Below are 19,862 nucleotides of genomic sequence, written 5' to 3'. Positions count from 1 at the left end.
CTAGTTGATGTCAACATAGGGGCTTCAGGAGCTCAGTCCCCCAAGTGCCACCTCAACGCCCCTCCCGTGGGCTCAGAGGGGTTGAGCAGAAACATTCATGCAATTTGGGGCCAGCTTTTCAGTTACTCACTGAGACCCAGGCAGACTGTCTCCTTCTCCCAGCCTCAATTTCTCATCTGTAAATGGATTTAATACAGGAGTGCCCTTGCAGGTATGTGTTAAGGACTAGATGATGTCAAGGAGATCTTGTATGTGCCTGGCACATAGTGGGTTCTTCTGGAACGTGAGCAGTGAGAGAATCCCCTTTGCAGCAAATGTCCAGGTGTGGCCGACTTCCTCTGACTCCTCCAGAAGGGGAAAGGCCCATGGGCAGGGTTCTGGGTGAGCTCAGTGGACAGCCTAAGAGGATAGAAGGGTGTCCCTTTCCACAGTGCCAACAGGTGAAGGCAGATGTCTCAGCCACCAGGTAGAAGCCGCCAGTCCCTCCCACCCTGCCGACACAGCCCACAAACCTCTGGCTGTGAAGAGGGTCTCCCAGGCAGCCCTGATTAAGGGGTGGGGAGCCCCAGACTGAGCCCTTTCTCCAGCAGGAGGCAACACAAGGCCCTGGTATGCAGAGCCAGGAGAGGGGGCACCCATGGGAGCCTACCGACCCAACCTTTCCTGTCTACTATGGCCTGCGCTGGTCAACTGCAGAATGAAGAGCACACACGCAGATGGAGGGGAGATTGCCTGCTTTCCCTGGCACCCAGGGCACTCCTACCAAGCCCCCTGGATACAATCGGAGTACCTCAGAGCCCACCACTGGGAAGGCCCTGCCCACCCTTTGCATGGGTCACTCTCAGTGGGGCTGGGCAGAGAGTTGTCCATGCTACGACTTCACACTCTTTCAGAGGGAAAAGAAGAAAGTAGTAGTGTTTCTCTTGGAGCCAGAAACTAAGAAACACATTTACCAAACTTCTCCCCCCCTAGAATTCTCTCTCTCTCTCTCTCTCTCTCTCTCTCTCTCTCTCTCTCTCTCTCTTTCCTTTTGCCTCTTCTCAGCCCACAAAATACACCAACAAAATTACTCATTGGAGACCTGAGAACTCCCAGTCCTCTGCCCTCTGCCTGCTAACTCTGGTTCCTTTTACCCTCAAAGGCTGTTGTTTAATCTGTAAGATGCTCAGGGACAAAATAATTCCCACAGAAACACACTCTCTAAACCCCCAGAGAATCAAGAGAGACCCTGCAGCCAACGTGGGGGCCAGGTTTACTCTTGTCTCTGGGGTATCCCCAGCATCCCCATATGGAGGAGGGATGGAGTCAGCTTGGCCCTTCCTCCGTCTGTGACATGAATGTCCGTGGCCCTGTTGTGTCTTTGTGATGACCGATGTTTGTTGTCTGTTCTCTGTTGTCTGTTAAAATTCTTTGTCGTGTAGGTAAAATGCAGGATGGCACTGTGGACGCCAGCCAGAGCAAAGGTAACCCCTTTGTATTAACCGGCTCCTATGGTCCCTGCAGCCCTTCCCCACCGGTTCTGAGGGCCATGCCAGAGGCAGACGCAGCCACACCTATGGGTGCCTGACGTCTTTGGGGGATGTAGCTATGATTCAGGCGGTACCAGGCCAAATGGAGACATCACCTGATGAGAATGACTTGCAAGCCAGCTTCTCCCCAGCCTTTGAGCTATGCTGCCCTTTAACTGAAGACTTGAAGCTGGTTCTTTGACATCCTTGGGAAATAAGGGGTAGGGCACCAGGTCCATCTGTTAGTCCTGCTCTGAAGGAGGAAGGGGCTTGGTACCCATGAATGAGGACACTCTCTTTTACCTTATAAGCCCCCTTTTTGTCCTTACTGTCTGGTGACTACTTAATATCTCAACAACATGGCCCAAAGACCAACGGGTAAAGCCCGAGCCTATGTGTCCTGTCTGAATGTGGGAAAAGTCAAGGGGGCCATTTGGGGAAGGCCCAGAGTGGACCCCGGCCCACTCCTGCTGGGAATCCACACTGGAGCCATGTCACTTCCTGCTGTATCCTGGATTCCAGGCCCAAGACGGCCAGTGGCCTTGGAACCAGGGTCTCCAGCTGGAAGAGGCAAACCGCCCCTTCTATCATGGGCCTTCTGTGCTGGCCATGTGGAGGCCCAGGCAGGGGATTGGGGCCTCAACATACTCCCTGGGCAGGCAGGGTGGGTGCCAACATCCCCACCCTGTAGGCTGACCTGTGTGTGTGCGTTTCTGCGTGTGTGTCTGTATGTGTGTGCACATGGATGCTCTGCCACCTGCAGCGAAACAGCAGGATGGGGCAGCCGCTATGGAGATGCAGCCCCTCAAGAGTGCCGAGGGCGGTGACGCTGATGACAAGAAGAAGGCCAACATGCACAAGAAAGAGAAGTCGGTGCTCCAGGGCAAGCTCACCAAGCTGGCTGTGCAAATTGGCAAGGCAGGTGAGTGTGCAGTCACCGCAGATGGTGCAAGTGGGGACATACAGTAGGACCCCAGAGAGGGCCCTGCCCCTAACTAGATCTCAGTTGCCTCATCTGTAAAATGGGGGCTTGCATGAAATGGTCCCTGAGACCCATCTTTCTCAACCACAGCAACCAGTTTGAGTCTTTATACAGTAGGTACTCAGCACTTAGAAGCAGAAGAGTAAACCTGGATTGTGGGGGACACACTGCCTGCTTTCTTGTCCAGCTACGGCCGTGAGAACTTGGGCAGGTAACTTCACCTAGTACTGAGTCTTCACCTACTGATCTGTGAAATCGGGTTACCCAGTCGCCCCTTCTTCACAGGTTGCTATGAGGATTAAAAGAGATTATGCATATAGAGTACTTAGCCCTTGGTGGGCAGGACTTGAGTCTGCAGCAAAAGCTTTATCCTGAGAACAGTGGGAACCATGTAAGAGGTTTGAGGAGGGGAGGACAGAGAAGCCCTTGGGCTCTCAGCTGCAGTGCAGAGGAAAGATTGAAGAGGTTGAGGACAGCGCTAAGATCCTCAACACAACAAGCTGGGCTTCCCAACTGAGTTGGTGGCTACAGGTGAAGGCTGGTGACAGCCCCTCTGGCCCAGGAAGCTGAGCCCAGCTGCAAAGTGAGCCTTGCGTGTCTGACGTGGCCTTGGCCTCCCCTCCTGGGTAAGGACGTGGCAAATGCCAAGGCCTCCCCACCTGGCTTCTTGCTCCTCCATGGCTGTCTCCCGGCTCTAATTATAGGCACCGCACTGTGGAGAGGGGAGGCAAATTACAGGCTTGACTGTCTATATTTAAACTCGGGGTCCTGGTGACGGTTCCCGGCTGCTGGGAGCTTGGCTTCCCGCCCCTGCTACTGTCAGACAGGGAGAGAGCAGACTCTGAGGCTCCACAGCTGGAGGTGGGGGGTGGGGAGCGATGGGCACAGGGATTTCCTCCAGGAAACATGGCACTGAGGGGCACAGAACGAGGCAAGGAGAACAGCCCATGGTTTTCAAAGTCCTCACTCATCATCCTCCACTTCCTTGGCCCTGCCAAGCAGAGTTCAGAGTCAAGCACTTCTGGGTTCACATCCCACTTCTACTTCTCTCTGGGGCTGGATTCCCTGAAAGCAGAACTGGAAATGGGTGAAGGTGGGGTTTGGGGATGGGTTCTTCTCAGGTGAGACCTGTAAAGGGTAAGGGACACAACAGGGTGGAAGAAGCCGGATACAGCTGAGGTTTTGAGAGAAATCGCAGTCTCCACCTGCTCCACGGGGCGCTCTGGAGCAGAGAACTTCTGCAGGGTCTGTCCCACCTTATAGCGGGGGAGCTGGGCTTTTGGACCCTTGCATCAACCATTGGATATTGGCCATCCAGTTGGGGTCGGGTGCACTCCTAGGCACTTCCTGACAAGGAGACTCCAGTCACCCAAGTTCAGTCTTCCTCTGGCAGAGAATACAGGTGTGCACAGTCTCAGAGGCACCTGGCACATGAGGGTGGGCACATGGAACAGGCAAGAGAAATCCCAGGGGAACCCCAGCAGGTAGCCACCTGTTTTTGCTAACTCTGCAGTTCCTCCCTGGCCTGTAGCCTTGGGCAACTCACATTTCCTCACTGAGACTCAGTTTCCTCATTCAAAAAATGGTCCCTTGCCAGGAACTCTCTTCCCACAGGTCATCACCTGGCTGCTCCTTCTCACCGTTCCTTTGTCTGCTCATATACCTCTTCCAGGAAGTCTTCCTTGGCTACCCTAGCTTCAGTAGCCTCTCCCTACCTGCACATTCTGCTTTTTCCTTTTATTTTATTTTAGCTTTATTGAGATATATGCAAAAATAAAATAAAATAAAGTTGCACACATTTAATGTGTACCACTTGATGAGTTTTAATATATACATAAACCCATGACACCATCACCACGACCAAGATACTAAACATATCCATCACTTCCAAAAATTTCCTGTGTTCTTTTGGTTTTTATTTTTTGGGTAAAAACACTTAACAGGAGATACATCCTCTTAATCAATTCTGAAGTGTACAATACCATATTTTTTCTTGTAGGCACCATGTTGTACAGCAGATCTCTAGTTATTCATTTTGCATAACTAAAACTAGAAAACAACTCCTTCCTTCACTCCCCAAAGCCCCTGGCAATCACCCTTCTATTCTCTGCTTCTATGAATTTGCCTATTTTAGATTCCTCATATAAGTTTTTCTCTGTGTGCCTTATTTCGCTTAGCATAACGTCCTCTAAGTCCATCTGTGTTGTCACAAATGGCAGGATTTCTTTCTTCTTCAAGGTTAAATAATATTCCATTGTATGTGTATACCACATTCCCTTTAACCGCTCATCTGTCAATGGACATTTAGGTTTGTTTCTTATCTTCAACTCATGTCCCTTTGTAGCACGTCATCTGGAGTTTTTCTTCACAGCGTTATCCACATCCAAATTATCTTGTTGGTGTTTGTTTCCCATCTGCCTCCATCTCTAGAATCTCAGCTTTCCAAGGGCAGGGTCGCTGCCCTCTTTACTGCTCGGTCTCTACTGCCTGAATGAATGAATAAGTAGATGGTACCAACTGCACAACATTATTGTGTGAGAGCACTATGTAAGCAGCTCTTATTTATTCACACGATCACCCAGCACACATTTTTTGAGCACTTGTGTGCCAGGCACTGTGCTAGGCACTTTACATTCAATAATTGCATTCGATCCTCACAAAACCATGTGAAATAAATATGTATCCCCTCCACAGAGGAGGAACTGAGGCTCTGAGGATCAAGGACTTGCCCCAAGCCACAAAGCTAGGAAGTGGCAGAGTTGGGATGTGAGCTAGGGTCACCTGACCCCAGAGCCCTTTTGGCCAAGGGTTTGGTCCACATCTCACTTCCCAGGTCCCTCCGCCCTCAGAAAGCCCCTGAGCAAGTCTCCTCCCACCCCGTGTTGCAGGCCTGGTGATGTCAGCCATCACAGTGATCATCCTGGTGCTCTACTTCACCGTGGACACCTTCGTGGTCAACAAGAAGCCATGGCTACCTGAGTGCACGCCCGTCTACGTGCAGTACTTTGTCAAGTTCTTCATCATTGGCGTGACAGTGCTGGTGGTTGCTGTGCCCGAGGGGCTCCCCCTGGCTGTCACCATCTCGCTGGCCTACTCAGTGAAGGTGAGAAGGGGAGAACCAGACCAGCCAGCTGATGCAGCTGAGACAGGCTGCCTCCTGGGAGGTCTGTGGAGTGGCCAGTGGGGCCGGGGCTGGCATTGGGAGAAGAGTTAAGAAGGGAATCGTACTCTTGAAACTTACTGGATTTCATTAACCAAAGTCACCATAAAAAAAAAAAAGTAAATATTAAAAAAAAAAAAAAGAAGAAGAAGAAAAAGAAAGGAGTGGACACATTGGAAGCCAGAGAGAAGATGTATGCAGGAACCCAAAACTCACATGCCTTCAGGGAGTCCAGCGGGTTATGGGAAAATTGGAGAGCCACACCCTACCTAGAGGGACAGACATTGTTCAGCCCAGCCAAGTGTCACCTTGCAGGGATACAGGCCCAGTGTTGCCCTACCTTTACATTTTTCGGGAGAAGTCAGAAATCTTGACTTAAATAAACTCCTGATGTTTAAACATCGACAATCAACTCAACTTTTAAAAAAATGAAATGCAGACATCACTGTGCAAGTCCAAACCTATCGTTTCCCATTAAATGTGGACAGAAGTCTGGCCATCATCGGCGCAGGCCTCATAGTAGCCATAGTACTTGTACGACTACTAATCTCAGAGGTTGTTTTCTAAAGTTTAAAAGAAAGAAACCTATAACAAAAAAAAAAAAAAGACATCCAATTTTATGAAAGTCCACTCCTCTCAGGAGTTGGGCTGAGAGAATATGAAGTTTTAAAAAAAGTTCACTGAAGGTCAAATGGGCCCATGCATGCCAACTGTGGAAGCTTGGGTCTGGGGAGCCTTCTTAAATACTGTGCTGATGGTAGAGCCCCCCCCCCCCCCACCTCCCAGGCCCGTGGCCCTCTACAAAGCCCTAAGGCTGGGCCGAATGGGCTGGTATCCCTGTAGGTACTGCACATTGGCCCTCTTGGGGCCACTTCAAGCCTGGCTCACCCCCAGGTCCTCACACACTGGGTCATTCTCTTCCCTTGGCCCTGTGGTTTTCACACTTCAGAGGGAGGGCTGCACTTCTGTTTCCCAGGGTCCTGGTGCCAGGATGTGCTTGCGAGGGTGGAGGCCTGGGCATGTTTATAAATAAGGCATTCGCTCTGAGACATTGGCAGAGCCACCGGAGGGCGCGTCGAGCATCAGTTTCCAAGCTGGAATTTGGGCTGGGCTCACTGATGTAATTTCATACAGAAAAGAGATCTCTAGGCAGGTGCCAGAAAGTGGCAGCTCTGTGTAAAGAATACGGCCCTTATCGTCTCCTTGGTTTTTAGGGTTCTTGAAGAAACTCCATCCCACAAACCAAAGCCCAAACAAGTCACAACACGAGCTACTTGGGGGCTGGGGGCCTGGACATAGAGACTGTCACACAGCCGTAAGTCAGGACCCTCTCAGCCACTCACCTGAGCTTGGAATCCCTTTGGAAGTTGTACAGAGTTGGTTTGGGGGAATCACATATAGATGATTTTAGGCCTCCACACCTTCTACAGTTTATATCTCTGGCACCTGGTGCCTTTGGCCTTCTTCGATAGTGTTACTTATACAGTTACTTGATAAACTTAGTACAGCACCCCATCCCAGAAGAGGCACACTCTCCCCTCTCTGAGCCTGGACCTACCCCCGAAAGTCACCATCAGAAGAACAGAGATGACCACTTAGAGCAGAGCTGTCTGATAGAGCTATAACATGAGCTGCGTGCATGATTTTAAATTTCCTAGTAACCACATTAAAAAAAAAGAAGAAGAAACAGGCAAAAGCAATCCTAATATAATTTACTTAACCCAATATGTCCAAATTATTATCCAGCCAACATGTAATCAATTTAAAAATTACTAGTGAGAGATTTTACATTTTTTTCATAAGTCTTCAATATCCCATGTGTCTTTTACATTTACAGCACGTTTCACATCAGCCCAACCACATTGCCAGTACTCAGTGGTCAAAGTGACTACCGTATTGGACAGCACAAGCCTAGGCCTTCTTAAGCCCAATAAATGAACCTTTGTCAGAGAGTATAAATGGGCAGAGGCCTGCTGGAATGATCCAAGCGGTGAGGTTAAACAGAGCTGACTTCAAATCCCACTCTAACCCTCGCTAGGTATGTGTGCCTGGTCAAGTCACTTTACTTTGGTGTCTTCAGTTGCCAAAATGCATTACGAGAATCCTCCCAGGCTTCACAGGATTCTTATAACATCAGACAAAATAAAAAATAAGAGCTGAACCTTCTTATAACACATTGTGTTATAAAGTGATTGCAAATTCAAATAGCTGTTGATCATCCATTCAATGTACATTGTTACTATTATCACAGGTTACAATAAGAGAAACTACAATAGCACATAATCCTACGGATACTCCATTTTTAGTAACATGAACTGCTATTAAAAGTATTCTAATGGCACTCATTTTTTACCCTTCTTAAAAAGAGTTGTAATGAAGAACAAGGATAAAAGAAAATCAAATTCCCAAGTGCAGACTAGAACTACATCGGGTTCAGCAACTTTAGCAATTTTGCTTGTCCCTTCTTGCCATAGAGGGTCACTGTGACAGGAGGGCCCGTGTGAAGAGTGGTAGTTCCTAGAGAATTCCTTTATTTGCATTACTTGCTTGAGAACCTGGAAGAAGCTGGAAGTATAAAGCTGGGAAGGGAGAAAGGGAGGTGTATACATTAGAAAATTAATAATAATTTGTATAGTAGGATTCCATTTTTGTTATTAATTTAAAAGAAAGGGCGTTGATGTGTAAGATGTATCAGTTCTGAGTGGCAGCATTAAAGCTGCTTTGTTTTTCTTTTTTTGTATGCCTACATCTCAAAGAAATTTGTGATTTTTATCATGCAAGTTATAATATGTATCGTAGAAAAAACAGAATCTATAGATTTTTTTTAAAAGAAAACAATTAAAGTCTCCTAAAATTCTACCACCTAAAGATAATGATACTAATATATTTATATTTTTCTAGATATTATTTTATGTCTATAAACATATGCATCTCCTAAGTGTATTACTTTTGGTGAAACCAAAGTGACAGTGAAAATCAGGCACCTGTGAATGATGGTACATTTGAGAAAATTCATAATCAAATAAGGAATAGTTATTTATGTTAGGGTATAACAAAAAATACTTGAAGTAATCAGGGAAGACTCAACCTTATCCTTTTCCCTCTTTTATCCATACAAAATTTAGATTACTTCTGTAATCCAAATTAACAGAGTCAATTAGTCAAATCTTTTAAATTATCCAACTAATAAAAGAGAAGGAGGTCTGCATACACAAAGGGAGCCCAGATGTCAGAGGCTGTAGTGACCACGATCCTTTGCCTGTGCAGAAGCAAAGAGGTGGACTGTGACAACCCTGCCCCATTTATGTTGTGTTCACCCAGTGCCCTGGGCACCCCGACCCCTCAGCTTCCTCTCCTCACAGTCACCTTCTCACCTGCCCTTCCTCCCAGAAAATGATGAAGGACAACAACCTGGTACGCCATCTGGATGCCTGTGAGACCATGGGCAATGCCACAGCCATCTGCTCAGACAAGACGGGCACACTGACCACCAATCGTATGACTGTGGTACAGGCCTACGTTGGTGATGTCCACTACAAGGAGATCCCTGACCCAAGCTCCATCAATGTCAAGACCATGGAGCTGCTGGTCAATGCCATCGCCATCAACAGCGCCTACACCACCAAGATTCTGGTAAGTGGTGCAGGCTGCGCTAGAGAGAGCGACATCTGTGGGTGGATGCAGAAGCACGGAGCAGGCGGAGCAACGTAGTTATCATTTTTAAATCCTGCTCATGTATTTTGGGGTGGCCAGATAGTGGCTTGTTTCTCTTTGACTTAGCTATGATATTTGTATGACCCCCCCAAAAAAATTTATTATTAATCGCGTTTTTAAATCCTGTCATTGCTCACCCCCTACCAAAAAAAAAAAAAACAAACAAACTTTTTATTATCAGTTAGCTTTTGCTACATAACAAACTACTCCAAAACTTAGTGGCTAAAAACAAAAGTGTACTTAGCTCAGACTTTTATGAGTCAGCATTGAGGCTGGTCTCAGTGGTGCTCTGTTGATCTTGGCAGTACTGTAGGTCGATTAGAACGGCCTCTGCTGGGATGGCACACCTCTGCTCTGTGTGGTCCCAGCCCCTTCAGGCTTGTCTGGTATTAAATAACACATTCTGCTCAGTAAAATTTAAAGATCTTTGGTTTTATTGAATGATTTATGAATTAGGCAGCATCCCATCTTAGCAAGTAGGAAGGAACTCCAAAGAGCTGTACAAAATGGAAGGCTTTTTAGGCAGAAGGGGAGAAAAGTGGATTGTTTCAGGCTTAGGTAACTACCTGTGGAGGATGGAAGGGGACCGTCGGATGGATTCTCTCACAAGTGCTGACCAGGAAATTCCAGATTGACTGGGTAAGGCTGAAACTACAGTTAGATTAGGTATTAAGTCTTCGTTTGGTGATGTGGGCTTAGTACAAGTGACTCCATTTTGGGCCTGTTATCTCTTTTCTAACAATTTCCCCTTTTATCAGACTCTCAGCTTACCTGAGAGATGTGATCAAACAGTAAAACATTGGCACCACGCTCAGCGACCTCTCTGTATTTCTCACAGCTTTTACTGATCCTGTGTGTGACTCAGAGGGCATGACTTTTTTTCTGAATCTCTGTGATAGTCTCAGGCCACAGCTTCAGGTTCACAATTTTGAAATTAGTCATTCTTTTCACTCCTTCTCTGTTGTTCCACTCTTAGGGAGATTATTTGCTTGGTAGTTAGTGGCTGCAAACATACACTTAAAGCTTTTGAGAGAATACAGTGTGCCAGGGAGATTACTATGACTTTTATATACAGGATAATTCCCAACATCTAGCTTGCACTTCAGAGCCATGGTCCCCAAGACCCAAACCAGTCAGAATCGGATAACTCAAAGGAAGACCCTACCAAAGCCATCACCTTTTTAAGCCAAGTGGCTTGCTCAGTGATCTTATGTAACTGAATTTCAACTTCCCCAAAAGTGTTAATTAAGGTACAATAAGTGGTGTTGGCCACAGCATAGACACCTTCCTGTTCAGCTAAAAGATCACCAAGAATACTATTATCAGGAACAACTTTGGCAAGAGAGTCTAAGGATTTTTCATGGGCAGCTATTATCTTGGCAGTGAATTCTGCAAAGTCTTTAAGAGTTAAGGAGAGGTTTTTCAATCATAGCCTCATTTACAGTTACTCCTAACCAGGGAAGTAGAGCCCATCCAAAGGAAGTAAATCCTCAGCCATGAACACCTCCTGGTAGGTCCTTCCTAACTCAACAATATAAATTCAGGGGAATTGACCAATGAGATGTCTCAGTTTTGTTTGTAAACAGTTGGGGCTCAGTTAGTAACCAAAGAGGCATTGCCCAGCTGTGCACCAGCCATCTAGGTATCATAGGCCCAAGGAAAGTCATAACCATCACAGACAGATAAATCCTGTCGGGGCACAAACCACTTTCACTGAGGCGGCATTGTTAATGGATTCATTCACGTACTCGTTCAAGCCAGGAGTCAGTTAGGTTTTTGGCACATTCTGGAAGTAAATCTCCTTCCCTGGAATAAAAAGTTGTTCTAAATATTAGAGGTTATCCCCCTTAGCAGTGGTCTTGGAGATAATGGACTATGACATTATCTTTCCAGGTCAATGCCAAAATAAAGGAAAGAGAAGAAGAGAGGGCTTCATACTTAGTTAAAATAGGAAGTCTTGATCCGACATCTAGGGAAGAACCAGTCTGCTTTGACGTCAACTACTTCTCTTCCTAGTCCACTTGATTTGGAAGTCTCTAGCATTTGTACAGGGCCAGATGCCAGGTGGAGCCTTTAGCTGTGAGACACGTACCCAAGGCTCGAGTCCCTGAAGTTCGGCTGCCATCTGTGTGGTATAGTTCCTTCCAAGGAGATTTAAGAGAGCAGTCTTTGTTCTCAGTGATTCCAAGTCAAAAGGGTGGGAGAAAATTGGAAACATTAGTTTGGACACTTGTAGACAAATTATTTAGAAAACTAGAAGAATTTAGGATCTAGTCCTGCTTACAAGTATTTAACAAAACCTCAAAGACAACTAACAAGATTAGAATATAATACAAAGATGAAAATATAAATTTTTTCTCTCTAGAATTATTCTCATTTCTTTTTCCTAAGGCTAATCACAGTAAAACTGACTAATTTGCATTAGACTTGACCTGATTATTTATATAAGTGTAGCAAGAATAGTGATTGTTTTGCTGGAACCTTATAAGCATGGTACCAGGTCAGTTTTTCCAAGGGGCTTTATTGGCCTTAAAACCATCTAGTGACATCCGAGTCTGTGTACATCTTTCACAAATATGACATTCTAGTCAAAGCCTTGGTACTATAACCAATATTTCCAATTGTGTCCTGTTACAAGGAGAACAGATTCTCATTGAATTTATGCAAATAACTAATAATATTGTCATGAAAAGAATACTCAGGTGTTTTCAAATTCCAGAGAGATCAGATAAGGAGAAAAAGTAAATGTTTCATCTTTATTCACAAAGGTATATCTTACCAAATTGTTGATGGCTTAAAAGGAAAAGTTTCCTTAAATCTGATAAAGTAAAACATTAGAGAACCAGCAATGCTTCAAACAAGAAGTCATAAAAATTATAATCCTCCTCAGTTCATTCAGGCCCATGTTATTGATTCTTATTCTGCTTGAATCCAGTTTTTCCACTCACTCCAGAAATTCTTACCCAGTTCATTTTAAATTCTTAAATTTGCCATAAAACTATACTTGTCAGAGGTCTGTCCATGAATCTCCTTGAAGATGAAGCACTTTTGCAGGAACTCTTTTGTAAAAGCGTTAAAGTAAGACAATAAATCTCCATAAGTAACAAAAGACTTTTAAAATGCCCATTATTAAAGATCTAATAAGAATTCATTATAATGGAATTGACAAGGAAATTTGGTTATTTCTGTAAATTGTTAAATTGCTGGTGTTTAACAAAACCTCAAAGACAACTAACAAGATTAAAATCTAATACAGATTAGAATCAAATTTAACAATTTGAGATAATAATGAATTATTAACTGATAATAATGAATTATGACTGATAACACCAGGACATCAGATTTCCAAGAATTTTATACAGTTTCAGGAACACTTATAACATATCCCTATACAGATATAACATAAGGAAGGCTTAATATCACTTCTTATTTGACAATGCTTCTCATATGATTTAACATATAAAATAAGCCTACTTAGTTTGTCTCTCTTTTTTTAAATTTATTTATTTAAATTAGTTTCAAGTATACAGTACATTGGTTAGACATCTATACAGTTCATAAAATGATCCCCCCAATTGCTCCCTCCCTCACCTAACCCTCCACCTAGCCAAAGTATTAATGCTGACTGCATTCCCTATGCCGTGCTCCTCATCCCCATGACCATCTATTAACTACTAATTTGTACTGCTTTAACCCTTCACCCCATTCTCCCAGCCCTCCAACTCCCCTCCCCTCTTTCTCTCACCAAATTGTTCACTATATCTGTGAGTTTGTTTTCGATTAGTTTGTTCTTTTTGCTCCTTAGATTCCTCATATAAGTGAAATCATATGGTATTTATCTTTCTCTGACTTATTTCACTCAGCATAATAACCTCTACGTCCATCCATGTCATTTCAAATGGTAAGATTTCACCTTTTTTTAATGGCTGAGTAATATTCCATTGTATATATGAACTATAATTTCTTTATCCAATCATCCGTTGATGGGCATTTAGGTTGCTTTCATATCTTGCCTATTTTATATAGTGATGCCATGAACATAGGGATGCATAGATCTTTACAAATTGTTGTTTTGATTTATTTGGATAAATACTCAGAAGTGCAATTGCTGGGTCAAAAGGTAGATCCATTTTTAATTTTTTGAGGAACCTCCAGACTGTTTTCTATAGTGGCTGTACCAATTTGCAAACCCGCCACCAATGTATGAGAGTTCCCTTTTCTCTGCATCCTCGCCAACACTTGTCATTTTTTGATTTATTGATGATAGCCATTCTGACAGGTGTGAGGTGATATTTCATTGTGGTTTAATTTGTGTTTCTCTGATGGTTAGCAACCTTGAACATCTTTTCATATGTCTATTAGCCATCTGTATTTCCTCTTTGGAGAAGTATCTATTCAGGTCTTCTGCCCATTTTTTAATTGGATTGTTTGGTTTTTGTTGTTGTTGAGTTTTATAAGTTATTTATATATTTTGGATATTAACCCCTTATCAGATGTATCATTAGCAAATATCTTCTCCCAAACAGTTGGTTGTCTTTTTGTTTTGTTAATGGTTTTCTTTGCTGCACAAAAACTTTTTAGTTTGATACAGTCCCATTTTTTTTTATTTTTTCTTTTGTTTCCCTTGCCCAAGGAGATATGTCTGAAAAGAAATTCCTGTTAGTAATATCGGAGAGTTTACTGTCTGTGTTTTCTTCTAGTTTTATGGTTTGGGGTCTTACATTTAAGTCTTTAATCCACTTCAAGTCTATTTTTGTATGTGGCGTAAAAGGGTGGTCCAGCTTCTTCTTCTTCTTCTTTTTTTTTTTTTTTTTTGCATGTATCTGTCCAATTTTCCTAGCACCATTTGTTGAAGAGACTATCTTTACCCCATTGTATATTCTTACGTCCTTTGTCATATATTAAGTAAGGGTATAGGTGTAGATTTATTTCTGGGCTCTCTATTCTGTTCTATTGATCAATGTATCTATTTTTATGCCAGTACCATACTGTTTTGATTACTGTAGCCTTGTAGTATAGTTTGGTATCAGGTAGTGTGATACCTCCAACTTTGTTCTTCTTTCACAAGATTGCCGTAGCTATTCACGGTTTTTTATGGCTCCATGTAAAAGTTTGTCTCTTTTTTATAAGGAGAGAAAACAAGTCTTTTGAGATGTTCCAGGGACCTCCCTGAAAAATTACAAAGTTAGGTCAAGGTCAAACAAACTTCATTTAGGATTTAATTTTTGGGAAGTTTGTCAAAAATACCAAAAAGATTTTAAAACACTTGGTTCAATAGGATCACAGTTCACTGTGAAACAATACTTATTTATTTAACCAAAGTGATAATTAAAGCTTTCATAGGCAAATATAGAAGGTTACATAGTTCTGAGCAAAACTTAGCTCTTTTAATATTGAGAAGACTAGATTAGGAGATTTTCTTAAGTAATCAAAGACCGAATAATGACAGCGTGGAACATCAGTGATTATTTTGACAAGACACAAGGTCTTTGTTTATTTTCTAGGCAGATTACTTAAAAGGAGCAGATCAATAGTCCAAGAAAACTTTTGGCAGATGAAAGAAAATTGTTTTAGTTTGACATAAATACACTATTGATATTAAAGATTATTTTTAAAACCCTTATAACAAACTTAATTTTTAGCCAACTTGAAAATACAAAGTAAAATCCTCTCTCTCTTTTTCTCTAATCTTGGCTTTCTTTTTAATTTGTTCTTGATCTTTCCCCTTCTTATTTCGAAATAACCTGTTTTACTTTCGGATAAATTACTTTCTCTTTCCTTAACAAAATGCATTCCCATTCCTTATGTCTCCTTTCACTGAAAACACACATTTTATTTTCCTTGCATACAGAAATGTTTCCTTTATTATTTCTAATAGTTTTAGGTACATATATTAGAATTCTTATCCCTTAAAAATCTTAACTTCTAGTGAAAATAAAGTAAATAATTGTGCACTGTCTTTAACATTCTGTGGCTTGGAAAATTTATACTCTTTATAATTTCTAGAAACATATTTTTTCATAGCACATTTTTCAGTGTGGTACAAGACCTGTTTACTAACAGACTCTAATTTCTTTGGTTCTTCTGTAAAAGGAAGCCAAAAATGGACAAACCTATTAATGTCCAGCAATTAATGTTTCAGTATTTTATCTTATTTGGAAATAATCTGAATATTCAGGGAATTTAACTTAACTCATTATTTAACTTAAAACTTTAAGGTTTAAGATTACCAAAAAGATTTGGAGAAACTATTTTAAAAGTTCACCTTAAGCTTTTTATCCTACTTATATCTACTTAATTTACTTGTTCTCAACAATTATGTTTAGGATAGCCACAAAGCTTTATGAGATAAAGTCAACCATCATTCCTAGCTAATTTTTCTTGCTGACAAATTTTTTAAGAAATAACACAAATTCATTTGACTAATAAACCCAGGTGAAACGAGTTGTATGTCTCCATTACAGTCAATGCTAATAACTCTAAAAACATGTCTATTTTAATTAAATCAACAAACTTAAACTAGCTTTAATACCAAATATTTCCCCAGATCACATGAACCTGAAAAGCATTTGGGTTAGTTTCTATTATATTTTTGAGAACTTTTATGAGTACTAAATTTAAATTTATATAAAGCAGAGTGTTTTTGTTTCTTTAAACCAATTAAATAGAGCTCTTTTACAAATTAATTTTAGTAATAGCATCTAGAGGTAGAAAATGCCACACATCTACAACATACATATATAGACACACATAACATAGACAGACACAGAGATGTATAGTTTTAAAATTTTAGCCAAGAGAAGTATTATGATATAAAACTTACTAATTATAACATAACAGTTGGAATCAGGTAAGTTTAACTGCTCAGATGGCTAAAGCTTTTTCTACTAGTATGTGTGAAGGTGCATGACTTTTATTTTGCCTAAGTTTCAAATTACCTTTCCCCCTTTTATTTTCCTTCTGATAAGGGTAATCTCTGAAGTTTTATAGAACTTTTACATCTCAAAGGCACAGGGAAGGAATGCAAGTCCCTCCTAGGACTTTGGTTTCCGAAGGCCAATATTTCCAAGTCTTTTGATATAAATAGGGGAGATTTGGGGTTTGGTGAAAGGAATAGGTGAATTTTGAACTAACTACCTCTAGGGCTACATTTCTAGTTTTGCGAAGATTTGTAAGACAGAGGACTGTCGTCTCAATTCCTCAGGGAACTTGTTTGCTCCTGAAATGACATCATAGATTGATCTACCCAAAAATCCTTTTACAAGGGCTTTAGAAGGTTTTCTTTTCCCCTTTGGGTACATAGTCTCTTATTTTAGCTTAGGGGAGAAGGCCTTAAAATTTTTCTAGCTCGCTCTGTCATTTGGCCAATTTGTGACCACAGAGTTACTTTGTAGTTTTTAGACAGAATGAACAATAAATATTTTTAGCAGTATTGAACAACCATTTGGACTTAAGAAGCATCCCCAAAGAAGATCCAAAAGATAATCTATTTTCCCCTCTCTACTGGTTACTCCAGGCAAAGATCTAGGAGTGCTGAATCTAGTAAGAATTATCACCCTTAGCCAGCTTCCTTCAGTTTTCCCAGGATCCTATCTTCTGGTGTTGAATGAGATTTAAAGTAGAGAGTACAGCTCCAATATTTACCAGTATTTGGCTCGGTTTTTTAAATTAATTTTAATTTTAGTTTCCCCTTAGCTGTTTTAGGGACTAATTTAGCAGTTTACCAGAGAATTCCTCCAAGACTTGTCAACTCTGGGACAGGTCCACATGGGGACCCTCCTTCGAAGGTAGATATGAGGGTGTCTGTAAGGCTATTAACTTGGCAGAGTTTTGTTGACAGTCTTGTAGTCTCTTCAGAGGGGAAAGACAATTGAAACAGAGGATTACCAGAATAAATACTCAAATAAAGGAAGATAGGGGAGCAGTAGAGTTAGATTCGTCTTATTTTGTTCTAGGTACTACTTGTGCCTTTAAATTTTTTCATTAGCTTTTTACAATGAAACTTTCAATGAAGCCATTTTAGAAATTTGTAGCCTTTGGGGAGTTTCTGCATACCAGTTATAGTAGATATCCCATTCTGTTTGTTTAATTTGGGAACACATACTTACAGGAGCACTTCTTAAATGATCTTATCATTGAAACATTCCCCCTAATGGCCATTGTAATTCTTCTGAGGGCTCACAGCACTTCGGTAGACCTTAGCCATAAAGAGAGTGCAACCCACATTTCTGTCTGACTGTATTTTGGAGCCCCCAACCTGACAGTTACCAAGCCAAGTTCTCAGGACACAAAACAAGCTTAGTAAGATTTTGCCATTTTTGTAGCTTCTGGGACCATAGTTCTTAGTTGTAAAATAAGCAGGTGAGCTGGAAAGGGGTGCACTTAAATCTTTAGATTTTAAGGATTCCATCTATTTTCAGCTGAGTCTTTGGGTCTCTCAAAGCCAAAATAATACCTAAAAGGGACATACTGCTGGGTTGGAGATTGTGCAGTGTTTTATAGTGTACCTCATTGCACAGAAATTTTCTTGAGGCTGGTAGGTTGAACTAGTGTCAATATAACCAGTTCCGAGACCAATTAATACTAACATGGGATTCTTTGAGTTAGGTTTTAAGCGCTCTAACAGCACTTAAATGTTCAACCAGTGCCCACCAACTTTTGTGGCTTTTTTACTTCTGAGATTCTCATTAGCAACAACCTTTACTTTCTGGACCCAGTCCAGCTCAAGTCAGACCCAGTCAAATCCCAGACCCAGTCCAGTTTTTTAAGTTGGACCCAATCCAACTCCGGTCAGTAATCACCAACAGTTTCCTACGTGGAATCTGGGGATTGGAAAAAGGATTGAACCAGCAGACTTCGAGAAATGGGGACTATGGGCTTGGGGGCTCCATATAAATGGGGAACTGTGAAGTGCCACTGCAATTCTCACGTGGATCTTGGGACAGAATCAAGGGCTGAAGTTTCCAATTAAACAGGGAACTGTGGAAAGCCAATTACATCAGGAGCTCAACACAAAGAAAGCAGAGCTCAAAACCCAGAGGAACCAACCACAGCCCTTGGAAAAGGCAAGAAAGATAATGAACTCAAAGGGTTAGTGGAGTACCACACTTGTATTTCTCATTGTCCCTGGGGCCATCGGAAGTTCACTTTAGATCCCATTTCTGCCACCAAATATGCTAAGTAACAAAAATTCAACTGACCAAAACTTGAAGATCTTACTGGTTTTATTGAATGATTTGTGAATCGGACAGCATCCCATCTAGTAAGTAGGAAGGAACTCCAAGGGCCGTACAAAATGGAAGGCTTTTTAGGCAGAAGGGGAGAAAAGAGGATTGTTTCAGGCTTAGGTAAACTACCTATGGAGGATGGAAGTGGGGTGTCAGGTGCATTTCCTCACTAGTGCTGACCAGGAAATTCCAGATTGACTGGGTAAGGTTACATTTCTGGGGGAGGCTGAAACTGCAGTTAGATTAGGTATTAAGACTTCGTTTGGTGATGTGGGCTTAGCCCAAGTGACTCTTATTTTGAGCCTGTTGTCTTTTAACCCTGGGCTTGTTCTCGGTATCACTTTGCCACATTCTATTGGCTAACACAAGTCAGATTCAAAGAGTGGGGAAATAGATTGCATCTCTTAATGAGAGGAACTGCAAAGTCACATTGCAAAGGGCATGGATTTAGAGGGGAGAACTATTCATGGCCATTTTCACAATCTACCACCAAGGACATCGTTGTCATTAATAATAGTTGTATCACTAGTTTCGATAAGAAAAACTCTCATATTTCTGTCTCAGCTAAGCCACTGAGATTCATCATATTGTAATCCTTATTTGGTTTAGAAGCACTGGTTGCCTTTTTTGTAGTTAAGCAGCATTTGGACGAGGAGAAATGCAGAACTGTCCATCCAGAAGTTAGTGACACCCTGATGTAGGGCATTTCTGCAGTGCGAGTATCTGAGTGAGCAGCTGAGCTTTTTTGCTAACCTTCCAAATGTACCCTGGCCCTGACCTCTCCCTTCTGCCCATGATCAAGTCGGGTTGTGGGAGCTACTCACAGGTTTATCGAAATGGGGAGGAGAATGTAAGTCAGCAGTGAGGGGCAGAGGGCTGTCAGGGGAAGCAGGAAGAGGCGGCTCCTGCCTCCAGACCCTGAGGCTGCAAGAACTATACCCTTCGCTGCAGCCGAGCAGCCGCCCACATCACCCCAGAGCTGCAGGTTGAGAGAGGCAGAACTGACAAAAGGAGAAAGTAGGTCGGGATAATGCATGCGGACGGCGATAGAGAACCCTGGGGTTGATGCCAGAAATGGCCATGTTTTTTGTTTTTCCCTTCACTCCCATCACTAGCGCCAATTTAGGATTCAAGGTAGATCAATGAGGCTTTATTCTGTTCCCTAGGCCTTTTTAAAATAACTGACATGCTGTTAATGATCTTATCCTTCAGATGTGGCAGAGAGGGGAGCAGGGTGATTCCCAGAGCAGACTTCAGGCGTAGGGGCAACT

At 42.4% G+C, this 19,862-nt stretch overlaps 1 protein-coding gene across 13 annotated transcripts in view; it reads left to right on the top strand.

Annotated features, from left to right (window-relative positions):
- The window catches only part of ATP2B2 (ATPase plasma membrane Ca2+ transporting 2), a 359,406-nt gene that overhangs the window by 296,508 nt on the left and 43,036 nt on the right, over positions 1-19,862 (top strand). For 10 of the 13 annotated variants that reach the window (XM_016121355.2, XM_016121360.2, XM_016121357.2 and 7 more), the window contains 4 exons: positions 1,422-1,463; positions 2,272-2,430; positions 5,379-5,593; positions 9,041-9,283. In XM_016121355.2, the coding sequence (XP_015976841.1) occupies positions 1,422-1,463; positions 2,272-2,430; positions 5,379-5,593; positions 9,041-9,283 (659 nt within the window). The remainder of the gene's footprint in view (positions 1-1,421; positions 1,464-2,271; positions 2,431-5,378; positions 5,594-9,040; positions 9,284-19,862) is intronic. The other 3 variants (XM_016121361.2, XM_016121362.2, XM_036218865.1) reach the window with 1 other exon arrangement.

Source organism: Rousettus aegyptiacus, unplaced genomic scaffold (assembly GCF_014176215.1).
Source record: "Rousettus aegyptiacus isolate mRouAeg1 unplaced genomic scaffold, mRouAeg1.p scaffold_m13_p_4, whole genome shotgun sequence".
Lineage (NCBI taxonomy): Eukaryota > Metazoa > Chordata > Mammalia > Chiroptera > Pteropodidae > Rousettus > Rousettus aegyptiacus.
The sequence above is the reverse complement of the archived record's forward strand: the minus strand, read 5'-3'. Positions and strand labels throughout refer to the sequence as shown.